At 44.4% G+C, this 25,945-nt stretch overlaps 2 protein-coding genes across 6 annotated transcripts in view; one reads left to right on the forward strand and one right to left on the reverse strand.

The window, feature by feature from the left end:
- SLC25A21 (solute carrier family 25 member 21) overlaps positions 1–2,610 on the forward strand; it is a 502,561-nt gene extending 499,951 nt beyond the window's left edge. For all 5 annotated transcript variants that reach the window (XM_070478014.1, XM_070478011.1, XM_020916591.2 and 2 more), the window contains exon 10: positions 1,322–2,610. In XM_070478014.1, coding sequence (XP_070334115.1) covers positions 1,322–1,383 — 62 coding nt within the window. In that variant the 3' untranslated portion in view covers positions 1,384–2,610. The remainder of the gene's footprint in view (positions 1–1,321) is intronic.
- A 2-nt stretch (positions 2,611–2,612) lies between these two features.
- PAX9 (paired box 9) lies at positions 2,613–19,334 on the reverse strand. The gene is made up of 4 exons (XM_020916589.2): positions 19,135–19,334; positions 17,757–18,383; positions 14,668–14,810; positions 2,613–5,825 (listed from the first exon to the last, which is right to left on the reverse strand). Exons 1-4 carry the CDS (start codon positions 19,136–19,138, stop codon positions 5,571–5,573), a joined length of 1,029 nt encoding a protein of 342 aa, XP_020772248.1. The 5' UTR covers positions 19,139–19,334; the 3' UTR covers positions 2,613–5,570.
- Between the last annotated feature and the right edge of the window lie 6,611 nt (positions 19,335–25,945).

Consider the following 25,945-nt stretch of genomic DNA (forward strand, 5'->3'; position numbering starts at 1 on the left):
AGGATCTCCCAGGAAAGGAGAATTTTAAAGTCTGTGGTTCAGACTCCAAATATTACTAGGCTGAAAACGTACTCAATTCTGTGTGTTCTTGTCTTACACTGCAAATGGTTAATAAGAGGAAATACAGCAATTACATACGTATGACAAACCTCTGTAGTGCATCCCTTTTTGTTTGCCCGAGCTCCAGGAGGGCTACAGCAGCCAAGATGGGGCTAATAGAGTATCTTCATGGGTTAAAAATGAAAATTACAGGCAGATAATTATCTTTGGCATAAGGTTACACAAACATGTGCAGCCTGTAGATTAAAAAAAAAAGAAGCAGCATATGGCAGTGTGTACAAAATAAGATGAAAATCAAGTTCTATTTCTTTCTGTCAAAAGTCAGTCTTCTGTTCACATAGCCAAGTCTTCTCTAAGATGTGCTCTGGATATTTGTCCACATTTTGATTTTGTAATACTGTTCACATAGACACGAAAGGACAGAGAACATTTTCAAGGGCACAGGATGTGTGCTGTTTACCGCATCAGAGAGAACACAAAATCATTCACATACACGTGCTTCTGATGTCTAGGTATTCAGCAGCCTCAGTGTTTGTCTTCCTATATTGTATTCCTGTTGACATATTATATAGCAAGCCTTTTTGCAGCCAATTATATAACTCTTCTCTTCCCAGATAAATGATGGTCTTATGACACCTAATACAACTACCAGATTTGCAAGTGCAATCCATATCTATTTGAGGCAGATGAAAGGAATGAAGGCAACAAAAGGAGGTTGAAAGCTGGTTAAGTTTTGAAATACAGATTTTAGAAGGACTGAGAAGCTATTTTTCACATTACAATCCAGTTGAAAGCTGTAAGAGAAAACCAGGGCCATCTATCAAGCACCATCTTAGAATTCTACGTCCCTGTTGAATGCAGCTACAACAATGCTCATTATAAACTGGAAAAGATAAATCCTTTGCCTGCATATGACAAATCTGAAGGTTTCTGTTCACGGAAAAGTCACATGCCCTTACATGACTAAATGTGTATTTATTTACTTTTAAAAATTAAAAGTGCCTGAAAAAGAATCTGATGAGAAATGATGAAGGTTACAGAAACTCATGGGGAAAAAATGTATTTGGAGGCTCAAAATGGTCTTGATTTTGCTCTAAGAATTTTCCACAGTAGTTTTCTGTCTATGCATTTGGAGCTTGAGAACAGATGATTCTGAATGGCTTCTGCCTAATAGGCTGCATAAGACTCCAGGGGATTCAGAAACCCAGTGGGAAAGACAACACAATCTCACAGGATTAAAAATTGCTCTTTTCTTTTCTAGGTGGTGCAGTGATGCTGCTGGTTTATGAATACACCTATTCATGGCTTCAGGAGAACTGGTGATTGCCTACGGTGTATTTTTCCCCCTTGTGAAAATGGATTTTCATTAGCACCATCAGGAGGCAAGACTATCTATCAGTTAAGCCTATACAATGATAAATTATAATTATACACTTAGATAGAGTTGTAAAGGGTAAAACAGTGTTCAAGAACAAAACCTATTTTGATACTTCAAAAATTATCTCCAGACAATTTGAAACTGTCATTTTAATCATATCCTTAAAACTATAAGGAGGCAATTAATACTGTGAAGCAATGAAATATATAAACTGAATATAGAAAAGTAGCATAGAAATTAGATATATTCCATAAAAAAACAATACAAATTTTATGACCGATGTTCCTCTTATGTGGCTTTGCAATAAAAATTCATTGTACTGATGATTATTTTTTTCCTGAAAGGTAAAGAAGTGCTTGTAAGTGAAAAAAATATGCCAAAATTTAAAGTTTTATAAGGAACTAAATTCTTCCATAAATATTATTTAATCATATACAAGGAAAATGTTTCTGAAGGGTACTAAAATGGTCTTTTTAAAATTTCATGTAAAAATGTGAATTGTTGGTTTCCTTTGGTAATAATATACATCTCATCTGTATTTTCCTAAACCTACTTTATATTTTGCACTGTTGGTTAAAGCAGGTCATATTTTTAGATTATGATATTTGAAGTCTTTTGTGACAAAGATAAAACATGAAATTATATTAAAACTACTTTTCTTCACATAGTTCCCTTTGAAAACAAGTTTTAATGCTGAAGTATTTTTATGTTAAATCAAAATTTGAACTCCTCCTTAGGCCTGTGTGTGCTGTCTGTGTTTGCATCAGATACCTTTTCTCAGAATTCTTATCTATGCCATTTTTTTAAAAGGATGTTTAGAATAAAACTACATTTCTAGCTTACTAGTTTTAAGTGATGGTTTCAGACGTGAAGTCTACCAACTTCAATGTTAAAATATGTATTATGAAGGAGAAAATGTTTCAAAAGAGAAGTACATTCTTAGCATTTCCAAAAATGCCTGTACTAACATGCACTCAAAAAAAATATTTCCTTGACGTTGATGTAACGAAGCTTAATTTTATATCTGCATCCTGAAGTGATGCTCCTTCAGTAGCTCGAGTCAACAAAGGTATCTGTTCTAGGATGACACCTGTTCTTAACTATAACCAGAAGATCTGTCTACCATGAAGCTGTATCACTAAAACATTTTGAAAATAAAAAATGAAAGATAACATGGTAGTTATTACTTTTTATTAATTTAGAGCATTTGAAGTATAAAAATAAAGGCTTTTGACATACTGTATATACATACACAGCCTTCACTTGTACATCCTTTCCAACGTGTTCTTTAATTTATATTTCAGCCCAATACTGAATAAGAGGGTCATTAAAAGTAGGACAAAACAAGAGAAGTAAGAATGTGTCTGTTGTCCAACTGCATTCTATCCTTGCAGGTAACACTCTGCACCCTTTGAGAGAGAGCACTGCCTCCAGAGGCCATGAAATTGAACCTTTAACCTCTCCATGTGGATGAGATGGAAAAGGATCTCTGAAGAGTGCATTTGCCAGGTTAAAAACAACACTTTTACCCCCTAAGAAACAGAGGAAAAAAGTCAATGTTAACCAATAATAATAATGTTTTAAAAAAATCAAACCACCTCATCTCCCCTCCCACTTTCCTTCTCTCATTTTTAAAAGTAGTTTTAAATCATAGTGTGCTTTGAATAGCAAATTGTATTTGGGCTTTCTCTTATCTTTTAAAATTTACTCCATGTGAATACACCATTGCTAAGAAAAGGCCTCCAGGGGAGAAAAGAAAGGAAAACTTTTATAGTATTAATATTAGATTTTTAAAGATACAAGAATCAGGAAAAAATTATAAATAGCATATTAACAAGAGACTTCTTAATTTAGATAAGGAAAATAACATTTAGTTGTATTTCCATACAAATTATTGATAGTTTTTAAAGACTCCTAATAGACTCCTAAAAACATCTGATCAGAAATAATTCTGTACCTTGTGTCAGTTTTTCTGCATGGCAGGAGAGTCCTTGTACCGTATGGTTTTAAAGTTTCCACCAAATATCGGACTGGTATTTTGTTCCATTTGGTTTATAGTTCTATTTTCTCACCAGACTGGGAACTCCAGATGTCAATAGGAGTTTTACAAGATCAAAGGAAGACTATGGCCCTGAGAGTTCATCTGCTCCTTCTGCTTATTCTTCTCCTGAAGTTATAATCCTCTGTTTGTAGCACTGAATTTCAGTTGCTTTAGAAATAAATGCAGTTCAAAGCTCTCTACGAGATATCTGCTGCTTGAAAAAAGCAATTCCTCGAACATAACTTGTGTGTCAGAAATCTGCTTACTGTTTATATCATAGTGATTTGAAAACCTGGCTAATCTAGCCATCTGAGTTTTAAATGAGGCCATGAAACCGATGTGACAGAAGTGGATTGCCCCGTGGGCTGTGCACAGCCCAGACAGGAAGAAATCAAAACCACCTAACATCCATATCTAGTGATGGGCCCTGTTAGTTATTGCACAGAATCAACACCAAAAAAAAAGCCCCACAATATATTAATTTTCCAATAGATGAATTGTACCAACGTTTTAAAAACGTATTTTCAAGCCTATATTGCCAAGCAGGAAGAACTTTCTAAACAGAAGAGATTAAAACTGTAGATTTTTTCCCAAGAAAATCAGTTGTTTTAAAATATGAAACATAATCACACGCTCTCTCTCTCACAAACACACACACACACACATATACCCCCTCAGTTCTATTATTAACATTAAAGTGAAAAGAAAATTGGTTTCAAAAGACCCATTAGTTAAACCATGTCCTGTAGCTCCAGAAATGAATAAAAGGAATTTTTAAAAATTAAATAGCATTTGTATTTCTAATACCATCACCAGTTTACCTACACGAGACACATGCTTCTGTACAACAATGTAAACTTCACAGCAAGCCATTTTTACATTCATTAGAGCGGAATTTTCCATTTTCTTTAAATTACAATGTAATTTTGGGCTGAGATTGCTGAACACACAGGTAAGCCAACAATAACAGTACAATTTAGTTTCACAGTGGTTTTTTAACATAAAGTTCATTTTAAGTGTCTTTGCAAAGCATTTCACATTAAACTTAAGTTTCTACGTGACTTCCTTTAGAGCCTCGTTCAGGTATTTCCACCCTCTTGTCTTTATATGCTTGGCATGTGTGTTGATTGGGATACAAAATGGGAGACTGGCTTGTTTTATCTGTGTTTTTGAGTCCTCTGTTGGAGAAAGAAAATGTCCTTCATGAGATGTCGAAGCCTTCACTGCACACACACAATCTGGGGCAAGTCCAGGCCCAGGAGCCTGAGCAGCCCACCACCAAACAGAGACAAAGACATTGCCGGAAAGTCACCTTTGCAAAAAGAAAGAGAAAAAAAAAAGAGAGGTGGGGGGGGGGGGGGAGTGGGGAGGGGGTTATCCCATGGAATGAAAACACAAATGCACCATCCAGAGTCCGTATTTACAAACTAATAGAAACTATAAACATTATTGTATTTGGAACCAAGTCAAAACACCAGGAGGAGCTAAATTCAGATATTGCTTAAGTTATACATATATTTTCCAACAAAATAGGTCATCTGTTAAAAATAAAGGATCACTCAATTATTGATTGGTTTCCTAATGATGAATTAAGGCTTATTTTATTACCTTATTTGATTAGAGGGTGTAGCATAACTTTTTCTATATGTATTTTCTTTTATTGATTTTGCAGAATCTCAACAATTGCACATCTCAGAAGTTCAGGTTGATTTAGAATAAATATACACATGTGGTTTTACCAAAGACTAGTTTTAAAAGTTCCTTAAGCCCTTTGAGGGGTGCAGGTTTCTTCACTACGTTAAAAACAGTGTGTGGGCAACACAAACGTCTCATTCAATCCTTAACATCGCTTTTGTTTTTTAAATCCTAAAGTCATGTCAGGTTTTCTGTCAGAGAGAAGTTATGGAGAGAAATATTTAAGTGTCATCAGCACAAAGGAGGTGAGTCCATAAAGCCAGCTTTCCGGCAAAAGGGTTGGAGGGCAGAGGGGTGGGATCCGAGACCAGGGAAGAGGGGGAGGGTGTGCCGAGAGGGAGACTCCTCGGGTGAAGCTGCTGCAGACGGTGAAGCTGCTGCAGACAGAATCTCCCATCAGAGCGCGGAAGCTGTGACAGAGTGGCTACCTTCTCGGGCTGCCTGCATTCCCTTGAACGCCAGCGACGCGGGAATGTCACAATTGTGGGGGGAAAGTGGGGTGCCACTGGCATGCTGCCACCCATGTCCAGCAACATAACCAGAAGGAGCAGCGCTGTAGGTCATGTAGGGCGACACTGGGGCCGGGGTAGGGTACGGAGCCATGCTGGATGCTGACACAAAACTGCTTACAGCTGGGAGACCGTTTGGTGCCTAAAAGGAGTCGGAAAAGAGAAGAGGTGAAAATAATCACATTAGAGTGGTTGATACTTCACCAGTTCTTAGAAAAACGCAGAATGTAAGTTCTGAGCAGTAACTGACAATATTCTGACTCTACCTTCTAATTTCTTTTTTTTCCTTTAGATTTGACTCTGTTTATATTCTAAATGCATTCAGTCTTGCTACTTAAACGTATTTTTTTCCACAAAGATTTTGAGGAGGCTAAAACCAGAAAATCTACAGTATTTGCTTTTGCTACTTGGAATTATAGGAAGGAAACACAAGGTGAGGAAAGAATGAATTGTGATGAAGTACTCAGAATCCGTGCAGCTCTCTGTCCGCTTCCCCCCACACTCCAGTTCTGTTTGGCGCTTTTGCTGAGATCTTTGTGAAGGGCCTGGTCGGTGGACTTTCATTTCCAGTAAAGAAGGGCAGAGTGTGCACTGTCAGTTTAGAAACTCAAAATGAGCATGACCTTTGTTAAATAAAACACGGCCATATTTTAAAATATCATATTGAAAATGCCTGTTGGACAAAGGACATGCAAAGATCAGGCAGTTTGTCTAAAAGGGTTTTTTAATGAAGATGAGGGGGGTATTTCTTCCAGAGTTATTTTATTAAAAAGGAAACTGTCAGAATATGAAAGGATTACATATGCATGGTTTTGAAATTGGAAAATTTGCTTGCAAAAGTTTTACAGCTCTGTTATCTTAAGTTTTAGAAGCCATGTGGATAAATCTCTTGAAATGAATGTAAATGTAAAATCTTAGTTTGCAAACAAAACGCAGCAACTCTGGCAGGCAAGTCTGCCTAGAAACCTTGGCATGCAATAAATTATTGTTGGTATCGTTACTATTAACAACACCAAAAACACCCTGATTTCTAATCCTGATTCTGGCATGAATACTCAGCACCCTTCTTCAAGTAACTTAATTTTCCCCCTTCAATTTCTACATTGTTTAGAAATAAGGAAAATGCCATTTCCTGGTGGTGATCTCAATAAATAAACATATCACCATATTTCCTAATGAAAATATAATGTAAATAATAGAAATATAATTCATAAAACCAATTAATCCTTAGAGGTAAGAAAAGCAGACATATGTTGGATGCTATTTCCAATTCAATAGCAACATAGAAATTGTTTTCCAATGTAATTTATTTGGTTATTAGTTTCACTTCCATGTCTATGAGAATGCAACAGTGGGGGTCTCAAAAATTATTTTCTCAATGTAGAGTAGTGCATGGAGTAAAATATATACATGGATGAGATTTAACACTGCTTGTGAATTTCTGTCAAAATAAGAATAAAAGTACAGCCGTTAACTTTATGTAACTAGTTCTGTAAGAACACACACCTTGTGTTCTTTTTTTTTTGTCAGAGTGCTTGTTCTTTGAAAAAATGGGGAAGAAGAAAGAAAACTGAGGTTTCCTGAATCTGTCCTATGTCTCAGGCACTAAGAAATACCCAACATATTTTATCAAATAATTAAACTGATAAACTGTATCTCATTTTAACCTACTGAGTTTATAATAATTACAAGATAATTTACAATGAGTAAAACTCTATGTTTAATTGCAATTAAAATGTGTTACAAAGGATGATGTTCTGATTTTTAAGAAAGAAGCCATTGTACATCACTGTTGAATATAAATGAAATCTTATCTTCTTTTTATAAAAGAGAATATAGATTAAGGAGTTCAGCCATTTACCCTAGGCCAATCAATCAGCAAGTCCATGACCGTGTGTTAAAAGAAGTTATCACCCCTTCTGATACAGGATTCTCTGCAGCAAATCATACTGTTTCTCCCGGACAATTACAAGATACGATTTCATTCCAAACTAGAGCATCTTTTCTGGTAAAAGTTTCTTTCCTCTTCTAGAACCTGACACTCAGTCTTAGGCCCTAATTCTGTTTCTTAACTTCTAAAAAAACCCCTCTTTTTCCTGCTTTCTGAGAATAGCTCATTAGCAAATGGCTCAAAGGAGAAACACTTTAAGGCTCTCTCAGCAAATGAGTATGAAGATCAAGAACTGGCAACCTGCAGAAGAAATTTAGCATTGCGCAGAGATTATATTTCTGATCATTATTATCTAGAATCTTCCCAATAACCTAAAAGAAATTAGTTTGGAAAGGAATTGCTCCAGTTCAATTATGGAAAGGTGTCTAGTCTGCATCTGTATCTGGCCTCTTCTATTCTAGCATTAATTAATATTTTATACACCAAGAATCATAAAATAAGAATGTTAAGACTAAAGTGTTAAGGCTAAAATTACTTTAAAACTAATGAAAACTTTTGCTCAACATTTGACCAATACATGGGTTAGACTATGTAGTATTCTAACAGAAACAACATATTATTTAGCAACACAGCAGAAAAAAAAATGTATTGGTGAATTCTGTTTTTCATCACAGCTAAATTTTTCCTACTCATTCTTTGTTCTTTATATATAGTTTTTCTATCATTCAACTTTACAGTTCTCTGTGAAATACTTTATTATATCCCCTTTCCCCTTTCCTTCCCTTACATCCTTGCTGCTAGAACCACTGGGGGCTCTTCAGCTCCTCAAATGTAATGCCTACAATCCTTGATGTGGGTCCACTTCTTTTTGCCCAGAGACGTTCTCCTGAGAAGTCAGGATGGAGTGGATTCTCATTTTAGATAATGCTCCTAGGATTTGTGGGAAGTCAAAACATTGAATTTAAGCCCAGGTTACCATCAGGTGCCTTATTTATTCCATAACTACATTTGTTCATCAACTGTAAAAAAAAAAAAAAAAACACACACTAATAATTCTTTCCAGATTTGTCCATTTTCTATTAAGTCACCAAATTTATTTTTTATGTTAAATATTTCAAAGTCCTCTACAATCTGCAATATTTTTAGAGTCATTTTAGTGATGCAGGCCCCACTATACTACAGAAAGGAAGGTTGGGAAGGGGACCTTGGAGAGGTTTGACCTCTTCATCGTTAGGAGGCAAGGGAAGGCTCAAGAATTTGCTTTAAAAAAAAAAAAGAACTCTTTAAACAGCACAGAAATAGCTCTTAGCTTTCACTCAGGTTAAATTATGACCTAGATTTAGGGTGGAAAAATTTTGTCTTAATTTCCCTTTTTACTTTTAAAGTTCACATTTAAAAATTTCTTTTAAACGGCATAATCAAGATGAGAGAACAAATATGCTTTAAATAAAATGTACCTGCCACCGTCACCATTCATTCTAGTGACCCAATAAACACATCAATTTTCTCACTATTAATTTTGAAACATGACATTAGTAAAAGATATAAATCTCTACCAGGTAAAGTAATTGTTATTTATGAAGCAATCATTGAAAGAGTAAAATTTTCCACCATAAAGGAAAACAACTACAGGTAGCACTGATGTTTGTTTATTCTTTCCAGTAAAAGAGCACATGACTTAAACTTCCCAAATCTGTTTAATGTTTTCAGTGAAGGGCATGTAATTAATCTGAAAAGCTAGTTAGGCTGAGTAGAGACTACCAAATGTACACCATAAATATCGTGGGAGCAAACATGCTAAATTACTCTATTTAATTGGATTGTAAATATGATTTATAAATTGACCAACATATGGAATCCCCAGGGAAGAGTAAACAAATTTTCCAAATGAAACCCCAGCAATGGGCATGTAATGGAAATCTCATTTCTGAAAATGACTTTACCTAAAGATTCCATAAATAAGACCTCAATCTATCAACCCCTTCTTCATGTGGATCATGTGGATCTTCCATGGAAGCCACGAGAATCCTCTCCTCTAAAGAACTGTACAAGGGTCCTCCCTAAGGCAAACTATCTTCAACCTAATTTTGAGAATGAGATTTACTAACACAAAGTAAAATAGACCAAACTGTATACCCTGGAAAAAGTAAGTTTCTTGTTTTGTTGAATGTTTCCAGAAAAAGATACCTTTTATCCCACTGACATTAAACAAAAGAGTTCAGGGAAAAAATACGTTAAGATGCAACGTAGTCTAGTTACAGTTATCACAAGAATGAATGAAAGTATGACTTTTCATTGCATTTGTTCTAAAATGTTACACAGATTTGCCAGTTTTTAAAAATATTTTCAAATGACTATGTTGAGAAGCTGTATTGGCAGAGAGTTAGACTATAAACAGTCTGAGGACAGGGTCTTGCCTTTAATCATCTCATGTCCTCACAAAATGGGACACATTATAGGTGTTTCATAATCACTTGTATACTTAAGTTAGTGCAGCCTTTTGAAAGCAAAACGTGTGATGCTCTTGCTTTTTAAAAACAAGAAAAAACAAAACAAAAAAACTGAGCACCCTTTATCACAGAATAAGCATTACATTTTTAGTAAGCAAAATGAGTAAAGCTGTTGAAAAGGTAAATAAAAGTTGTAACCTAGCTATTTCATTATTTAATTTATGGTCATTGCATTTATTCTCCTCCCCCCCACCACTGCCCCCAGAGAAAAAGGAAATGCATTAGTTTCCAAACACTCATGACCATGAAAAAAAAACTGGTATGACAACTGTCTGGCATCTAGAGGTTACAGACAATTCCTCAAATTCTGGGAGTTGTCTACTCAACATTTTCTTTCTTGCAAAAATGCAAATAGTAGTGCCAAGTCTTCAATCCACAATCTTTCATCCACTCATCAGCCCAACCTGGTCCTTCCCTTATGATAAAATGAGTTTACCCTGGCTCTATAATAAAGTATGTTCAGCCACAAACAGCTGTGCTTCACCTAGAACTTCCACCTAGGTATCATAAGCAAGAAAAAGCTTCAGATCTGAAAATAAACAAGATTCTCTTTTTTTTTTTTTTGTGAAGTCATTTTTCTGGCTGCTGTTCTACCCTTCTTAATTCATCATGCAATAACCTAGTAAAATAAATCTGACAAAACGAAATGACAGTTGTAAATATGATTTCAACATTCATCCAAAAGGATCTTAATTATATTTAGTTATCACATTGCAGATCTAATTGTCTCTAGGTAATGGAAAGCTGCTATTTTAAATGTTTTTCTAAATCTTATGTTTCCAAAATGTTAATAAAATTGATGTAGCCTTGAAAAAAATTTAAATATCTTTTTTTGGTATTTCATATGATATGTTTTACCAATACATAGTTACTAATTTTAAAACATAGTTAAAAGCTAGCCAGGTCAAAGAATATTTTTCATAATAGGTAATATGAGTTTCAAAGACTATTAACATTTGCCTGAAATTGATTCTCTATAAAATTATGAATTATTTAGCACAAAATATACTTAACATGAAGAAAAATCTAGGGCAACTTCATTTATATTTTCACAAGAACAGTATGTCTGCAAGGACAGTCAGTCTGTTAAATAATGCACTAGAAAATTATACTCAGGAAATACTGTATTTTAAATATAATGTACAAATGAATGTTTCATAAGAATTTCAGATTAATTTATGTCTCCAAATTAAACTCTTTTCACATCTCATTTAACTCTGAACTTTTTCTTAAGTTCAAGTATTTATAGATTATTCTCCATTCCTGATATCTCAATTTATAGCTAATTTTATATTAAACTTGCTAAGTTAATTTCACTACCCCAAAATAAAGATACTCAAAGCTTATAAATCTACCATTCAGATTACTTGAATCAGAGTACCAGATATTCTTTTTTTTTTCCTTGAGAAAGTATGCCTAATAATACAAAGAAAGTTTCAACACCTATACAACTGTTTATAAACTCTTTAAAAAAAGAATGAGGTAAGTAATTCACTAAGTACCATATAAAAGGGTATATTCCAACCACATGTTTCTCTATATGTTTTGTTTGTTGGTTTTTTTTGCCATGCAGTTGCATTCAGAGAGTTTTATATTTTCAACAGAAAAGAGCCAGCCATTAGGACCCAGAGAAACATTATTGTCATTGAGAGTTAGATGAGATTAAAGAGTTCGAGCCCAACATTAAATGTAGGTGAAAAAAGTAAAAATAAATATCCTTTTTCTTCTATTCTCAAATATAGACAATAAGGATTTCTGAATGGCACTATAAAATATCAATTGCAGTATAAGAGTAATGTGTACAAGTTTGAATATTCTAATGTTTTTAAAACAAGATAGATGTGTGCATAAGGTTCTAATTACTAGCAATCGGGCAACTTTCTTTGCAGTTTAAGCTGAAAACAGAAACTCTAGATTACAGTAATCAATAGAACCTATGATCAATTGTTGGTAATTTTACAGGTATATTCTGACAAAGGATTATGCTCTAAGTCCTATGATCCTGAACTCTCAATTTCCTCCTTTATTAACTACAATGAAACTGAGCTCATATAATAGTGTGCTATTTAATAACAACCATAAATACCATAAAAGTATTATGGGCAAAAATCTTGAGAAGTTTTTTTTTTTGTCAAAGACTTTCAACTTTTGTTCATAACACAGAGAAAAGTGTTATCCAAGTTTACACTAGGATTGTAGAAACATACATATGCTGATAACATTTTGAAAAATAACCTTGAAAAATAAAATTACCCTTCAAATATTTGTAGGAGAAATGCATATACATAGATGGAATACACACACACACAACACACCTTATATTTGGAAGTCTGTTGATGAGCAAATTTTAATGTATAACTTTACCCTCAAGGAAATTAATGTCTAAACTCCAAAACTGCTCACAAAATGACACATTCTAAGTATATGTGTCTACTTAGCACACCTTCAGCATTAAGCACTATTTTGACAGCTATAATAGAGTAGCTGCTGACTTAATTATGCATGGAAATTTTTCAAGTTTTGAAATTTTACATCATTTATATTATCTTACAACATGACAATGCAGAAGGTTAGCAGATTGCCATTAAGAACTTTCCAGATGAAAGTTTGATACAAATGTCTTTTTCTTCAAAAATTTTTAATTTTTTCTCAAGCATTTAGAACAATACTTATTGGCCACTTGTTTAAATTATTCATTCTTATAAATTGATAATTTAATGATTTGATAGTCACTGCATAAAATGTAATGGATTTTTAATGTTCAGAAAATACAAAGTAGATTACTTCACACTGTTCTATTTTTATTTTAAACTGATTGAGTTTCATTTTGAAGTGTGTGTATTAACTAACCACTTCTAAACAAGATTAAACACTAGGTCTAGAATTCAAGAGAGTAAAAATGAAAGTAATTCTAAAGATTCTTGTATTATGACACTGCTTTATTTATAAACTAGGTTCATCAACTCTATGTGGGAGACTTTTTTTTCAGCTCTATACTTCACAATGTTATTTCAGGAAATGACCTAATCAACATTACTGAGCACCTATTAAATGCTTACTACTCTATACGCCAGGTGCTTTATAGACACTCTACTGTTTGTAACAAAATACCTTGACACTTTGACTATGAACTCCCTGATCAAAATATATTCTGACAAAATTTAAAACTACTTGTTTTTAAGTCAATCTCTAAGCACCATTTCTATCCATCGGCAATATATAATGAATACTTACTATGTGCCCCATATTGTATTATCACATTGAAATTTCACACTCCTTGAGGTTGGGCCTATTATCTCCCTGTTTTATAGATGAAAAAAGAGAGACCCTAAAAGGTTAAATAACTTGCTTAAGTGGCAATGGTGCTATTGATCATAATGCCTCTTCTGTACTACCTGCTCTTTTGCAGAAGAAGGTAGTGACAAACTTTCTTATAATTTCTCGTTCGCATGCTTAACAAATAGAGACTCAGGAAAGGGACCCTCCTTCCTTGCTGCTATTTTCTGTGATATTTGTCATGGGAGAGCTACTAATATATACGGGATTCTGTTTTAACAAAATAAAGGAGGGAAGACAAAGTGGAAATGGTGTTTGTTAGAGAAAATAAAGACTAGGATTTTTTTTTCCCCCAAGTGAATAAAAGTTCCAAGTTCCACTGAGCGGAAAAAAACTGATTTTTTACAGATATGAAAACATCGAAAGTTTTACGATTTCAAAATAATAAAAGAAAACTGGGTATTTTGAGGCTCTGGAATAGGAGTTTGGCATGAATAAATTTGCAAACCTACACAGGTCTGTTCAAAGAAGGTCCGGCTTTGTTGTCGCTTGGTTTTTTGAGAGCTTTGAACTCCTGACTCCACCGTGGTGATGAATTTAGATTCAAAACTCTGGGGCTTTTGTTGTTATGGTTGTTTAGCTTTTCTCAAGGAAAAGAAAAAAATCAACAACACGGGGTGTTTTAAGTTTTCTTTTGGAGAGTCGAGGGAGGGACAGAGGGAAAGAAAAATTAAACGGTCGACAGCCAGTCCGTATAATTTGAGGTTTTCTCACTAACCTCCCTGGGGAGATGACGACGTGACCTTTAATCGGGGCGCGGGAACTGTCTGAAGTTGCTCTGGCTGCCCTCTACTCGCCGTCGCGGGGCCGCCACGCGCGCCTGTGCCCGGGGAGCCGCGGGGCGTCCGTGCGGGAGGAGCTGCGGCGCCGCGCCCTCGGGCGTGCAGGCCGCTCGCGGCGCGCGCAGCTGGGAACCCACGGCCGCCCGCCTGGCCCCTCGAAGACGCCTTCCCCGGTGAGTGCAGCCCCGACTCGGGACGCGGAGAGGGCTTCGGGCGCAACTCGTTTGGCCAACAGGCCCCAAGGCGCTTCCAGGGCCGCCGCCCCGGCCCCCGGCTGAGGGGTCGAGGCCTCACCCCGCCCTCGCGCGTCCCGAGCGTCGTCCCACCCCCGCCGCCCTGGCCTGGGGCTCGTGGCCGCCACTGGGAGGCGGCTGGGGCTTCTCCTCGGTCGAGGCTCCGAGAAGGGCCCGGACCTCCATCGCCCAAAGTCCCGCGGCCCACCCGGCGAGGCCCCCGCCTCCTCACCTGCGCGTACTTGGCTTCCTGCTCCAAGGCCCCCTTCTCCAGCCCGTTGACCGCGTGCGGGGCGGCGGCGGGGAAGTTGCTGCGGCCCAGGCTGCTCCACTCCTCCACCTTGGGGCTGTGGTAGGGGGAGCTGTCGCTCACTCCTGGGGGGAGGAAGAGAGGGCGTCAGGCTGGACGGCCGACCGCGCGCCCCCTCCTGAGACCCGCCCGGAACCTGCGACCCGCGAGCGCCGGGGCCGCGACCTCGGGCGGCCCCCTGCCCTCCGCCTCCCAGGGGCGCGGGGCCCGCCTCTCCAGCCGGCAGCCAGGGGCCCGGCCCAGGTGACGCCTCGGAGTAGGCCTCTCACGGCTCTCTGCCCCACGCCCGCGGGAAGACTTCTTTTTTTTTTTTAACCGGCCTTTGATTACCTCCTCCCGTCCTCGCTCCCCCGGGGAAACGAGTGGAAAGAATCAAAGTTTTCCCTCGAATTTTCTCAAATCGGGGAAAGAACGCGTGAAACTGGACGCGCCATTCTCCCCAGTCCTAACCCAGGGTCGACTGGGGGTTGACAAAAATCTGAGACTGGTGCGGCCTGAAACGGGAGAGAGGGTCGCGCTGGCCTAACTATGCCTGTTCTGGCGCTCAGAAACATCCAGAAAGTGCTCACTGTGCTGTGGGGATCTAGTACTTAAGTCAACAGATGGAACAAAAGACCCGTAAAGTCTTTTGCAAACAAATGACTAAAGGATGCCCACAATATACATGCAGAGCGTAAGTGCATAGGTGTGTGCCTCCCTTGTGTGTGACTGCCCTTCGTGCTCTATCTCTATACATTAAATACTGAGATTATGTGCATATGACTCAAAAAACAAATAGTACAATTACCACTGTAAGTGCCACCAGTGTCAGAGGTAAGGTCATAGGTTTACTTTTTCAGTGAAACAAAAGGTTAGGAAAATTAAAGTGGAATTAAGTGTTTTGGACAAGAGGTAAAGCTGTCAACTATCCTTTATGCTCTTTATAGAGACGCAAAGAAAATTATATGATGTAAACCGATTACCACAATACCAAGAGGTGTGCATGTTGAATCATCTGCATCTTTAAGTGAGCAAGTACAATTTTAAAGAGAAGATATTTGAAAACGAGGAGCAGTTTGTGTTGGGACCCATGGGTGGAGGACTGAAGTTTGACAAAGCTACTACAACGATCTTAAACACTTCCATCTGATACTGTGCTTCAAAAGCAGGGCAATCATTTTGAGGAAAGATCATTTGTAGAAATAATCATTTTATATTCACAGATTTGTCAGAAAACAGGTTGTTTAAAGCTGGCACCCAGAATCAACAATATGTAGAATGAAGAGTTGCTTCTCTCCATAATCTAATACTTTTCCGACTGACATTTGGCCTGATTGTAGGTTCCCTAGGGAAGAAAGGTTTTCTTTTCAACTCTGTCAGTCTTTTTTCACTATACCTCCCCCTCTCCAAAGAATTAAGATTGTGTTCCAATTTGCACCAGGAAATAGTATTTTGGCCCAGAACTGCCAGTCTTTCCGTGCCTTCCCAGACAAAAGGCAATCGGTGGGCACAAGCCTGAAGTTATCTTAAGAAATTGAGATCCCCCTGCGCGCCCCCATTTCTGCTGATCTCACACTTTCCCATGAACAGGGGCTTCCTTTAAATGTCAGTGAGGTCAGTTTATCCTATAAATCAAGGGCAAACTCTCTCCAACTAAAGCTCCAGCCAGCTCCAAATAAGACAAAACTGGGCCCTTAGAAGGATCCTATAAAGTCACAGTCAGAAAACAAGAAGATGAGAAAGCAAGGCTATGCTTTAATTATTTAAAAAGATAATTGTGCCAATGTGGTGGCAACCGAGAAAGGCAGGAAATAATTAAATGAACTATTTCCCCTTTTCCTATTTAATCCCCCCCCCCCAGCTCTTTTTAAAGTTTTGGCTGAGAAATTAAGAAGGTAGGCTCTTTATATCTGTATTATTTAAATTCTGCGTCTAGGGCATTTTTGACTTTGTTTTCTCCATACTGAGAAAGAAGTTAACGCGGTTTTACGTTTTGTTATATTCTGTTTTAACAACGCAGTAAAAGAAAACAAACTCGGGTCTCCTGCGGAGGCCCGACTGAGCGTAAGGGCGCGGGGAATCGTCCTTAGCAGCAGAATAAGACACTCACAACACGCAACGTCAAGGGTGAGAAAGGAAAGGAACGGTGGGGTGGCACCACTGAAAACGTGCAGGGACGGGATGTCCACTAGGATTCCCTGGGACTGGGGGACCCTAAAGGAAAGCGGCAGGCGCGGGGGAAACGGGAAGGAACAGGAGGGAGGACAGCGTGGAATCGCCGTGCATTTTCCCTTCATTATAGCGGCGGTTGGCGCCACTTCCTAGGATATCTATGTGCTGAAATCTGTTAAGGTAAAAAGTGTCCGGTGGCGGGGAGGAGGAGAGCGGGAGAAAGAGAGAAATAAAGCAGAAAATTAGTCCCAGAATGAGCAGTGCTCTAACATGCAAGTTACTAGTAGTAACTTCTGGACCTCCGTTTCCGAGGAAAATGAAGTGAAGCATAAGAATGAAACCAATTAGGTGACATTTGAACTTCCTGCCTGAGCAAATTTGGTCTGATTGCCAGAATGCAAGAAGAATACTGCAATTTCTACAGAGTCCCCGACTCCCCAAACAAGCTGCCCGAAGTCGTCTCTGCAGCCGGCAGCTCCTCGCCCGCTCGGGCCTCTCGGGCTGCGCCCCAAGTCCGGCCCCGGCCGCGCTCTCCAAGTGAGCGGGCTGGTCCGAGGCTGCCGCGGCGCAAGAGGCGGGGGAGGGTGGAAAATGCGAACCATGTGTTGGGGATGGGGGATGTTAGGAGTCTGGTAGTTTGAGATGAGGCAGTAGACTGTGTGTGGCAAGGAAACGAAGGGCATGAATTTCACGTTAATGAGATCAGGACACCCCCTGGGAGGACTCCTGACGTTTCCCAAAGTAAAAAGTCTCAGGTGGTGGGACAGACGCGGGCCCCTGGAGGCGCAGATGCGGCAACCCCAGAGAGGGTGCGGAGGGAAGCTCTGCACAATCCCATATCCGGCCCCCCGTGTCCTTACCTTGGTCGGTGATAGAGCGAATGCCCAGGATGTCGGTGACGGAGTGCGAGGAGGGCCAGGTGCGCGGCATGGCCACTGAGCCGGGGATGGCGGGCACCCCCGGCGGCGTGGGCACCTTAGCGGCGGCCGCCGTGATGGGGCTGGGGTACGAGTAGATGTGGTTATAGGGCAGCGCCGGCTGCGGCGCCGGTTGGTGCTGCTTGTAGGAGTCGTAATGGCCCTGTTGGGCCAAGTTGCCGATCTTGTTGCGCAGGATGCGGCTGATGGAGCTCACCGAAGGCACGTTGTACTTGTCACACACGCCGTCCGCCAGCAGGCGGTCCCGGATCTCCCAAGCGAAGATGCCGGGGTCTCTCTGCTTGTAGGTCCGGATGTGCTTCACTACGGTGGGGGTGGTGACCCGAGGCTTGCTGCCCCCAATGGCTCCTGGCAAGATCGAGCCTGTCTCATTGTAGCGCGCCAGGATCTTGCTGACGCAGCCGTGCGAGACCCTTAGCTGGCGGCTGATGTCACACGGTCGGATGCCCAGTTGGGCCAGCTCCACTATGCGAAGCCGGATGGCGTTGGGCAGCGGCCTCCCGTTCACGAATACTCCTCCCAACTGGTTTACCTCCCCAAAGGCTGGCTCTGCAAAACGAACACACGGCGCGCGGGGACGCGCACCCACAGTTTGGGACAACCGCTTGCCACTCGGCCTCCGCGCGCGTCAGGGGGCAAGGCGGAGGCACCCGCCTGGGACTAAGGACCCGGGCTTTCACCAAACCATACGGTCCCCGAGCCTTGAGGAACGGCCTCAAATCACCGCGGTTGAGTCAGACCCTCCTCCCTCATTCCGGCAGTGCCTGCGGCCGATACAAGCAAATAAAGTGGTGAGACGCAGGGCCTCTCCGAGTGTTCAGAAGCCTCCGAAGCAGGCGGGGAAGTCGGTCTTGACGCCTGCAAAGCGGTTCCTTCTCGCCCACTCGGCGCTAATGTCCTTGGGCCGCTCCCCCTTGATCCCCAGCGCCCCGCCTAGGGACCTGCGCAATTAGACAAAGTCTAGTCCTTTTTTTTTTTTTTCTGGTTGGCTTTTTTACCCTGTGTACGCGAAACAAAATTTGGTCCGCCACCGGGGCGCGGGGCTTCCTGATGCCACCGCTCCCTAGTCTTGAAATCAGAAAATGGCATCGACATCAGCAGCCCAGTAGCCAGCGTTCAGACTGAACTGCTGCGAGCCGCTGACCCTTAGCGTGTTCCTACAACTTGTAGGAACACGAGCAAAGTCAATAAGAAGAGTGTGAGCGCTCAGTGGTGCGCGCCCTAGCGCGCCCTCCCTCCCTCGCCCGCTCGCGCCCTCCCTCCCTTCCCGGCTCTGACAGCGTACCCCGCCGCCACTCACCCATTGCTCCGAGCAGTACACCAACCGGGCCCTAGTTCCGCACTCCCAGAAAGAAACTCTTCGCGTGGCCTTAGTGGCCCGTCGTGCTGCTGCCCCGGGCTGCCGGTGCCTCCGCTTCTCCCCGGGAGGAGGCGGCGAGAGTGCAAAAGGAAGGAGTAAAAGGAAGTCTGTGCCCCGCTGAAAGAGGCTTGAGTTCTGCATTTCAATCTAAGCAGCAACGTGGGCTGGCCTGAGCGGGGCCGGGCGGCTCCGTCTATCACTCACTAGGGGCACGCCCCCAAAGAGGAGGGCTCGGAGGCAAACTGCGTGATGATTGGTTTGGCCCGTTGAGCGACAGCACAGTCCGGGAAAGTTCTTCCGCTGTCTCTTTCAATCTCGCACTGCACCTGGGTGACTAAATACAATGAAAAGAGGTGTTTGACACCTTCCCAGGGGCAGCGCAAACAGCAAAATCAGGCTCTTAAAAATGCTGAATAAGCAAACTAAAGCTTTTGGTCTGAATTCGAGAGACCCGAAGGGAGAAGGGGCCGAGAAGACCTCTTTGGGGGGAAAGCAGACATCTCAGAATTTAAGTTAACTCTAGGTGGGAGGTGAGCGCCACGGTTTTTGATGGTGGTCATGGCAAGGGTTCTTAGAATAGCCGGTCATGCAAGCTTCAAGAGGTTGTCAAGAGAGGATGGCTGTTACCAGCGGATCTTACTGCACTACATCCAACGCCGAGAGACCAGAGCGCAGGTGTGAGAAGGTAGGCCCATCGGAGAGACGAGGAGAATAGGGGAGACCTAGCCAAAGGGTCGCAAAGAGTCGGATACGAAATTGGGCGACTGAACACGAGCAGGAGCCAGAGATGGAGGCCACTGTTACCTCCAGGTGGACACCGCTCTCCTCGCCTCGTGACTAACTCCCCACAACAGTCTCTAGAGATCCAGGATCGCGGGGTCAAACATTAGCTTAGGCTCCAAGCACGAATGTAATTACACGCGACTACAGCGAGCGCAAAGCCAACTTCAACCACTGACAGGCATGGGGCACTCTCTGAGGAACCCAGTGCGCTGGAGAGCTCAGTCATGTTGCTGGTTCGCTGGCCCTTGGTGCCAACGACGTTCGCCGGGTTTCCCCCACCAGTGAACCACTGCAAACGGCTTATGTTTAAACATGAAAGACTCGTTCCTAAGAATGTGAACACCGAACCTGCACATGTATGTGAGTCCCACATCTTCTCACTAGCTGCCAGAGCCCATGCAGTTAAGCCTACCTTCCTAATTTTCCTTTTCAGTCATGCTAACTCTAATGTAAAGTGTACAGTAGTCTTTTTAGCGGTCAAAGTTATTCACATTTTGAGTATGGGTTATGGAGAATGCAAATCAAAATTAAAAGCAAGGCTGGAAACATTTTTAATAAACCTGGGAGTTTGCACTGCTTCAGGGTCGAGGCTATTGACACTGCCTCTTGACAGTCATAACGTTACCTCCTTCTGGTGCGCAAAAGTTTCAGTCCTGAGGGGTGGGCTCTGGTTTACACATAGGAAAGCTGACTGGGCCCCAGTCTAGGCTGGTAAGTGACAAGAGCCCAGGAAAAACTCATGATCAGCTGTGCTTTTTGAAATGAACAGTAATCTCCAGATCCTCACACTTTCATGGCAGGGGTGCACTCTAAGTTGAAATGTACAGGTATGAAGGATTTGAAAGATAAAGGAACAGTGAAGTCAAACATCCTTAATTCTTTACAACCGGCTTCTTGTGGAAAGTCCCACAACGAGACATACTTGAACTTGTCTGCCTTTGCGGTTGTTGTTTCTGTTTCAGTTGTTTAAAATCTCCAAGTTTGACTTGACAGCGATTTCACCAGGGTCTGCTCCCCCAATACCTGTTACATGGCATCTACATGTAATGCAGGTGTTCTACAACTCGGAGGGCCTTTGTGTATCCCAACTTTGAAAAGCAGCAGATCACTGTTGGGGCAGTTTGAGTCTGCGACATCTGAGAGGAGCCTACGATTTTGCCTTAGGCTTGTGCGAAGGAATGAATGTGCTGGGCATCTTGATCAAGAGTTCCCCTGACCCCTCTTCCCTCTCAGGAACACATACTGAGTAAGCGACCCTGCGCGGACTCTACGCCCTGTCCAGTGAGGGCTTCTCGGACTTTGCTGGGCTGTGATGTTGATAAAGGCCGATCGCCTTCTAATTGGCCAAGATCTGGTGCTGCGGTGTGCTTCTTTACGCTCTGTGAGGGCTTTAGGAGTTCTGCAGCACCAGCCTGGAGTGATCCAGAGACTCGTATTGTTTGGCGCTCTGGCTAGGAGGACCGAACACTACACCCTCTCCTTCGCCCCCAAACCCCTCAGTTTCCTCCTATTTCCCCGGACTCTCCAACCGGTTTGGGCTTCCCTGGTGGCTCAGACGATGAAGAATCTGCCCACAGTGCGAGGGACCTGGGTTCGATCCCTGGGTCAGGAAGATCCCGTGGAGAAGAAAATGGCAACCCACTCCAGTATTCTTGATGGAGAAGTCTCCGGACAGAGGAGCCTGGCGGGCTACAGTCCGTGGAGTCGCAAAGAGTCGGACAGGACTGAGCGACTGACTCCACACCGACAGGTTTGCTGCTGCCGCTCCATTGCCACCTGTGGTCGCGCGCGGTCTCGGCCCCCTGCTCGCGCCTCTTTCGACCCAGCAGGCCCTTTAACGCTGGCGAGTGCGGATCTTCGGCCCTCTCAGCTCAGTGCATTCCCGAGAGCGAGAGAAGGATTTTGTTCCGGAGCAGTAATTATCAGCGGCAACCTGAGGCCGGGGCTCCGGGGGCAACAGGAGTCGAAGCATCAGAAGACAGACAGAGGCGCCCAAGCCTAGATGAAGGGGCTGATGCAGACTCCCCCCTCTGCCCCCCACCAACCCCCTGCCAGGCCGCACACTGAGCACTGTGGCCAGGTAGCCAGAGACCCGACGAGACACAGCGACCTAAAGCGGGAAAGGGGGCTTGGTGGTGTGGGGCGGGGGGAGAAAGAGAAACGGTAAGGGCCAGTAAGCCTCGGCTGATGGTGGGCGTAGGGATGCAGAGAAAAAGCAAGGGTCAGTTGAGGTCAGCGCCCCCTGGTTACTGCCCCCTCTGAACCCGGGAGATCACACAGAGATCGGAAGGATTTCGGCTAAAGAAATTTAAGACCAAAACACAAGTAAGGCCTGCAGCTGACACAGGCCGGGAAGAAGCCAAAAGCCCTTCCCAGGGCACTGTCTAGATCTCCTCGGAGGAGCGACCAGTCCTCCGGATAAATATTTACTCAGTGGGAGACTGGAAGCTGGCTGGACGGGAGCGTGTGAAGGAGGGGGCTTCAAGGGGTGGCGAGACTCCGTACGCTCGACACTGGCGGGGACAGACCTGGGCACTGGCCCGAGGGGAGTCGGAGCCCGGGGAGTTCAGAGACGGTCGGGTCCCGGCGCGCGGCTGGGGAACTTAGCGCGCCCCTTTGGCTGGACTCCTTCCCTGCCCTTGCGGGCCCCGGCCAGAAGCCGTAAAACCTTAATAATCTGTCAGCGGTCCCAGTGCTTCGGACGATCACCTGCGGCGTGCCCCTCCCGGCACCAGCGGTGTCTGGGAAGAGATGCGGGGAAGGAACTGAACTCTGGCTCCTTCCGAGGCCGCCCCCGCGTGGCCCTGGCAGACCGCGCCCGGACCCAGGCGCCAAAGGCTGTGCGGGGAGTGGGGACCTCCCGGCTCTCCAACCCGGATCGACGTCCCTGGCGGCTCCGCCTCGCGCCTCTTCCCGGTCCTGCAGGTTAGCGACGACCGCGGATAGGACCGGAGCTCGAGGGTGGGTTGACAGGGGCGTGTGTATGCGCGGGAGAGGGGTCCTGCTATTACCAAGCGCTTTTAGGGATACTAGAGTTGCCGAGGAGAATGTTGAGAAGATTCCTCCAACTTGCCCCTCTGTCGGGAAAAGACAGGACCGAAAAGAAAGGCTCAGGCGACGACGGCCGCCTCTCGCCCTGCCAGGGGGTAGCTTCGGGGATCAACAGCAGCCAGAGTCTGAGCTCGGGGATGGGTTTTCAAAACACAGTTACTTCTTCCAGTCGTCCGAGGGAGAATACGGTAGAGGCAAGACCTCCGATCCGGTCCCCCCACGGGAGCGCCTCTTCCAGAGTAGGTGGAGGGTTGCACACCTCGTAGAGAGAAAGAGGCCGAACTTCTCCGGTCCTCGCCAAACTGCCCTGCCAACGCCCGGGCCGCGGGTTCCAACCCGGATCGGCCCGATGCTACGTTAGGGCCTGGTAGGGTCAGCGGCCGCCCCTCCGCCCACTGGACCTCCCAGCGTCTGCTGCCGCACGTGGCAGCCGGAAGCGCACCCGGTGCCTAAGGAGAGGGAGGGACCACCCTGGGCCGCGGGCTGGACCCCATCTGCGCCTGGGGCCGCGGGCGGGGTCGGAGGCGACGGCTAGAGGGAAGAGCCACGGGGTGTGGGAGAGACCGCCTGCCCGGGCGCTCAGCCTCAGCCAGGCCAGGGTGGTGCTGGTGGTGGTGAAGAGGGGAGGGGGTGTCCAGGCACTGACCTGCCAGCCTGTACTTCGCCGGGCTGCGGACGCATCCGGACGCACCAGCCCAAGTAGAGGCCGCTGGGGCCCCCAAGAGGAACCTGGAAAATTCTCCGCAAGTCTCTAAGGCCTCCCCGCGTTCTCGCTGCCTTCCGGCTGCTGGTGCTCACGGTTGAGACCCTTTCCCCAAGAGGGCAGCAGCCCGCGGGGTCCTGCGGGAGCGCGGAAATCCCGCCGCTGGCCGTGGGATCCGCCCCGGGGCTGCGAGCGCTCCTCACCCGCTTTCTCCTTCCGAGGGCAGGGGAGGGGCTTGTTGCTGCCTGAAACCCGCTTTTAATTCTCCGCCTGCCTGTTTCCGATCACCCGGGGTTGGTTTTTCTGTTTGCACACTCCTTCTGTTACAATAAAAACAATCGACATTTCTTTTCAGTTTCCCCACATTAGCGTCACTCAGTAATTGTTCCCCACCCCCCTTCCCCCCGCTTTGAAGGCAAGCGGGATTGCTGGTGCCCTCGCATTGGAAGGTTCCCGAGTATATAAGCAAACCTTCCCTAAAGACTTTAAAGTAAAAATAAATAACGGCCCGGGAAATTGCTGTGACCCTAACATCACTTTCTGAACGCAAATTACACCCATTTTTCAGTTTTCAACAGCGGAATTGTTTTCAGAAGGACGGCGCGTTGCCCCCGTGTGATATGGTTATATTTGTTTATTAAATCCACAAATGAAAGAGAACACATTTTGGGGGCAAGGGGCAAAACTCTTGGCTGCAGAGTGGCAAGTGCGATCAAGGATCGGGTCCCGGCTGGGGGCACGAGCAGGGCGGAGTCCAGCAGAGACGCCGGGCTGAGTGTTCTGCCCAAGGGACGCCTCGACCTGCCTGATTCGAAGCATCTGTAGAAGCCACAGAACTGAGTGACGAGGACACTGTCCGTAGTGGCTACAGCCTGAGCAGCGCTGGCTAAAGAGAATTGCCGCTGCCTGTGGGAAGAACAGGCTCTGGCGGTCTTTAAGAAGGCAGTGGGGCTGCCTCCTACTGAAGACCCGATTGGCCTAAAGGTTCCTAGAAAAGATAAACGAGAACCAGGCCGTGCCTGTAAGCCTAGGTTTCAGATCTCAAGCACATACAAACCCTTCGGGTCCCCCGCCAGGGTCCAGGTTTTGTTGAACGCAGCGTGGTTGGGGTTGCCTGTTGGCTTCAAAGGACTGCAATCAATGTGAGGGCCAGCCTTGGTGCTAAGCATCTGCGTTCCTCTCGTTTTCAGGGATGCAGAGAACCCGGACTTGGTCCTCGTGGGGAGGGGGGGGGGGGAGGTTGCAGTTGGCACAATGTCCGCACGAATCGCCTCGGGCCCCGCGCAGCTCCGTGAGTCCTCACACCCAGGCAACGGACAGGGTGATGGGACCGCCTGGCGCCGTGCGGTCGAGATGCGGGATTTCCAACCTGTCGCCTTCTCCAGCCTAATTCCACCACTGATCAGCCCCGCGCTGACCTCGAGAACGGAGACTCATGCCACACTGTCCTCGCATTTTCTCTCCGAAAACAGGAATCCGGGTTTAAGAGCAGAAAGTCAGGGTCGGATTCACGAAAACTGTCCTGCTTTCTTTGAGTCCCTGGCTACCTTTCTGCGGGCAGTCGCCTCATCAGAGCGCCACCTACAGGTGCATTTGATTGCGCTCGCGCAATTTTTACCACGATGGGGCAAGGTTGAAAATCCACAAAACTGTCATAGCCCGAAAATTCTAGTTCTCCCTTCCAATTCCTCCTCCACCCTCAACTCTCCACTGAATTCCAAACCTCCGTACCTTTACCCATCATGGTCCAAGGCAATCTTGAACATGTCATGATTCACCGGAGAGCCCATCTTGCACGGTTCGGACTGGATCCTCTTGCCGTCCCCAGGAGGTACTCGGAGCCCTGGGCTGTGCGCTGTCCGTGCACTGGGGCGGGAGAGGCTGAAACCGCAAACGAGTCCGCTCCTCGAAGGGGAGTGTTGGGATCACCCGTGGCCAGCCTGTCTTACCGTTTGCTCAGGGCTCCCAACGTCCGAGCATTCACGATAAACTTACACAGGCAGTATTACCGTCTCTTTCTTTTCCTTTTTTTTTTTTTTTTTTTTTTTTTGTTCAGGGAAATCAGAGACTAGGGTTATATAAGAGCACACAAGACTTAAATGAGATCCCACGGTGTATAAACCCCACTGTGTCTCAGTGTCGTCGCTCTCCCAATTCCCTCTTCTGCGGGGACAGTTCACGTCGAAGCCCCAAGAGAAGGCCGTTTACCGTAGG

The sequence above is a fragment of the Odocoileus virginianus genome, chromosome 16, assembly GCF_023699985.2.
Source record: "Odocoileus virginianus isolate 20LAN1187 ecotype Illinois chromosome 16, Ovbor_1.2, whole genome shotgun sequence".
Taxonomy (NCBI): domain Eukaryota; kingdom Metazoa; phylum Chordata; class Mammalia; order Artiodactyla; family Cervidae; genus Odocoileus; species Odocoileus virginianus.